Source organism: Mycetomoellerius zeteki, unplaced genomic scaffold, assembly GCF_001594055.1.
Source record: "Mycetomoellerius zeteki isolate Tzet28-1 unplaced genomic scaffold, Tzet1.0 scaffold26, whole genome shotgun sequence".
Classification (NCBI taxonomy): domain Eukaryota; kingdom Metazoa; phylum Arthropoda; class Insecta; order Hymenoptera; family Formicidae; genus Mycetomoellerius; species Mycetomoellerius zeteki.
The window spans coordinates 21,672-24,911 of NW_017257238.1; the positions used below are offsets into that span (position 1 = coordinate 21,672).

General features: G+C 31.8%; 1 protein-coding gene across 1 annotated transcript; it reads right to left on the bottom strand.

The window, feature by feature from the left end:
- Window positions 1–359: 359 nt before the first annotated feature.
- Window positions 360–2,535, bottom strand: LOC108723969 (uncharacterized). The gene is made up of 5 exons (XM_018450045.1): window positions 2,495–2,535; window positions 2,273–2,325; window positions 1,370–1,745; window positions 857–1,296; window positions 360–676 (listed from the first exon to the last, which is right to left on the bottom strand). The coding sequence occupies exons 3-5, from the start codon at window positions 1,666–1,668 to the stop codon at window positions 360–362; spliced, it is 1,056 nt and encodes a 351-aa protein (XP_018305547.1). The 5' UTR covers window positions 1,669–1,745; window positions 2,273–2,325; window positions 2,495–2,535.
- Between the last annotated feature and the right edge of the window lie 705 nt (window positions 2,536–3,240).

Here is a 3,240-nt window from a genome sequence, read left to right on the forward strand (position 1 = left end):
CACCATGTATCGCAAACATCGACGTATAGAATAGATCGCTGATGGATGTGGTGGTGGCATAAAATACGAAGAGTGAGAAACATTTGGAAGAACGTTCCGACTCTTGTCTACTAAAACCTGATTGACCAGGTCAATACTGCCGAAGCAATAGTAACTAATTAGGTTTTAGTAGACAGAGTCTGAACGTTCTTCCAATTGTGCTCTTCACGTCCTTATACCTCCACCACTGCCAGCGGTTCATTCTATATGTCGATGGTCATAAGCTTAATATTCATTATATGATTTACTAGAATTGCTAAATTTATAAGCACATTTTACGCTATATCTCTATTATATCCCCTACGAATATAGTCTATTTGTCATGGTACTTCGCCTTGTGGTGATGAGAAATATTCAGATAAGATGTCTCTTTGATCGTAAGCTTCTGTTACCGCTCTATGTACATTAGTACGTCGCAAATTTAAATTAACGTTATTGACATGTAATCTCCATTCACCTTGTGTAACATGTCCTGTGTTATCTTCGCTATCAACATAATTTACTGGACAATAACTATTTGTACTTGTTTCTTTTTCTGTCATTAAAAAATTGTGCAAATTTACTGCTGCCATAATTATTGTATCTGTATGTTGTGGCTTTAAACATATAGGACGTAGAAAAAGTCTCCATCTTGAGACTAAAATTCCGAATGTATTTTCAATAATACGTCTAGCCCTTGATAATCGATAGTTAAAAATAGATTTTCTTTCAGTAAGAAACGGTCCAGGATAAGGTCGCATTATTCTTTTCGATAAAGGAAATGCCTCATCAGCAACAAAATAATAAGGCATTTCTATATTTGATAGAGGTAACTTACAATTTTCTACAGGTATATTGAGGTAATCATTTCTGTTTAAGCACTTTCCAAATTCTGATTGGGCAAATATGCCGCCATCACTGTTACTGCCATAAGAACCACAATCTACTATAATAAATTTATATTGGTGATCACAGACAGCTAATAATACAATACTAAAGATTTTTTTATAATTAAAGTATAAGCTACCAGAATTTGGAGGTGCTTTAATAACGAAATGTTTACCGTCAATCGCACCTATACAATTGGGAAAATTCCAATCGTTCCAAAATCCAGTAGCTATTTTTTTCCAGTCTTCTTCTTTAGGTGGTTTTAAATATATGGGACTTAAAACTTTCATTGTTATTGCGCATGTTTCTTTGATAACTTTATAAGCAGTTGATTCCCCTATTCGATGCGCAAATGCAATTGAAGATATTTGATCTCCTGTTGCAAGAAATCTGAAAAACAATTTTTAGTTATAACAATACAACTATAGTATAAATAAAAACTAATTGAAAAGTATTTAAATACCGAAGCATAATGATAAGGCGGTGTTCCGCAGATAATGCTCTCCAATGTATCTTTTGTAAGTGAAGTCGCAATATATTTAATAATTTATTAAAAGTATGAATGTTCATTCTTGTGTATTTAAAAAACATTTTCTCATCTTCTTTTAATTCTTGAAAAAGATGCTGGAAATCCCCAAACAACGGTCGACGTACATTTATGGGTCGTATCCATAATCGTTTTTTCTTATTTCCTTTACGTTTTCGTAAAACCATATAACATGCTGATATGGTCGCAATATATACATAATCATACGTGTCCATCTTGTTATTAATATTTAAGTATGTATTCTTATGTGATCTTTTTTTCGTCTGGGGTTGTCAGTTTTCTGCTGCCCGCTCTGGTGAAAAATTTTCTCATAATTTTTACATAAATTGGAACATTTTTCAGAATATATCAGATATAATACCAAAATACTCAGATATATTTCAAATCTTAATACAAAAATGTCGAAGTTACGGTAATTTTTTAATTATTATCGGTGAAAAATAATCACTAATATGACATAGAATTTGTGGCTCAAACCTATAGTTACATAGACATGTTCATTAATCTGTAACCAATTTATACGTTCAGGCCTATACTGACAGGTTTAAGCGCACGAATTCTATGGATTATTAATGGCTACTTTTCATCAATTAAACTTTTGTAGTTTACTCGACATTTTCGTATTAGAGTTTTTATTCTGTTACGTCCAGAATACTCTGTTAAAACATTGCACGGTGTTTGTTAGACACCTTGTAGATTAATAAGAATAAAAATAATAAAATGTAATCAGTGAATGAGAATACCTAAATAATAAAAATTTTTTAATTTACCCTTATTATATATAAAAAATGAATGTGATATATTTAAAAGAAATTTTACATTTTTTATTACACCGATGGATAAGATTGATGAATAAGATCCAATCACTGTAACTAAAGGATTTGTCTGTTTTAGCAAATAAGACAGCCAATAAAATGTTTCGTGATACTCACTAGATTACACCGATGGATAAGATTGACGAATAAGATCAAATCACTGTAACTAAAGGATTTGTTTGTTTTAGCAAATAAGGCAGCCAATAAAATGTTTCGTGATACTCACTGGAAGCACAAAATCTAGTTGCTACAAAACTGACTCAGGTACGCTGGAAAAAATGTAGTGTTGTGAATATTCAAGATGGGAAGTGATATCTATATCGAGAAATAAAATACAATAAGTTAAATGACTTACCAATAAGTGCAGAGAACGGTACATCTACTATTTGCAACGATGAACAATCTGTCAAAATACCATCACAAAATGACAACCAGTGATATGCTATCATCAGAAATAAACTTCGAGAGAACCAACTCGTATCGTATTAACATTTAAGAATATATCCTTCAGGAGACTTATTATGGTTCTTGAAACGTGAAAATTACAAAAGTGAGTAAATTTGCTAGGATATTTAAAATTACATTGATCAATATCTAATGAATTCGCTCACTTTTGTAATTTTTACGTTGTTTGAAGAACCGTAATAAGCTACAAGAATCACTTCTTCTTCTTCTATATGTAAATGGCACTCAGTCCCTTGGCGGGTCTGTTTCGGCCAGAACTGTGATTCGCTGATTGATTTGGTAAATCAGGGTCTGCGCACAATGGAGGAACAGATATTAGATATTAAAATATTAACCTATGAGAACCGTGTATTCCGGTGTAATGCTGACATTTCATTGGTTTTATGCATAAAACATACGCATAGAAATTTCGTTCTTATGAATAATTTCATTTCTTATGTACATGCTATTGATGCTATGCTTATACTTATGTTATGTTCTGTAAATTAATATGGCGTCTTTAATGCT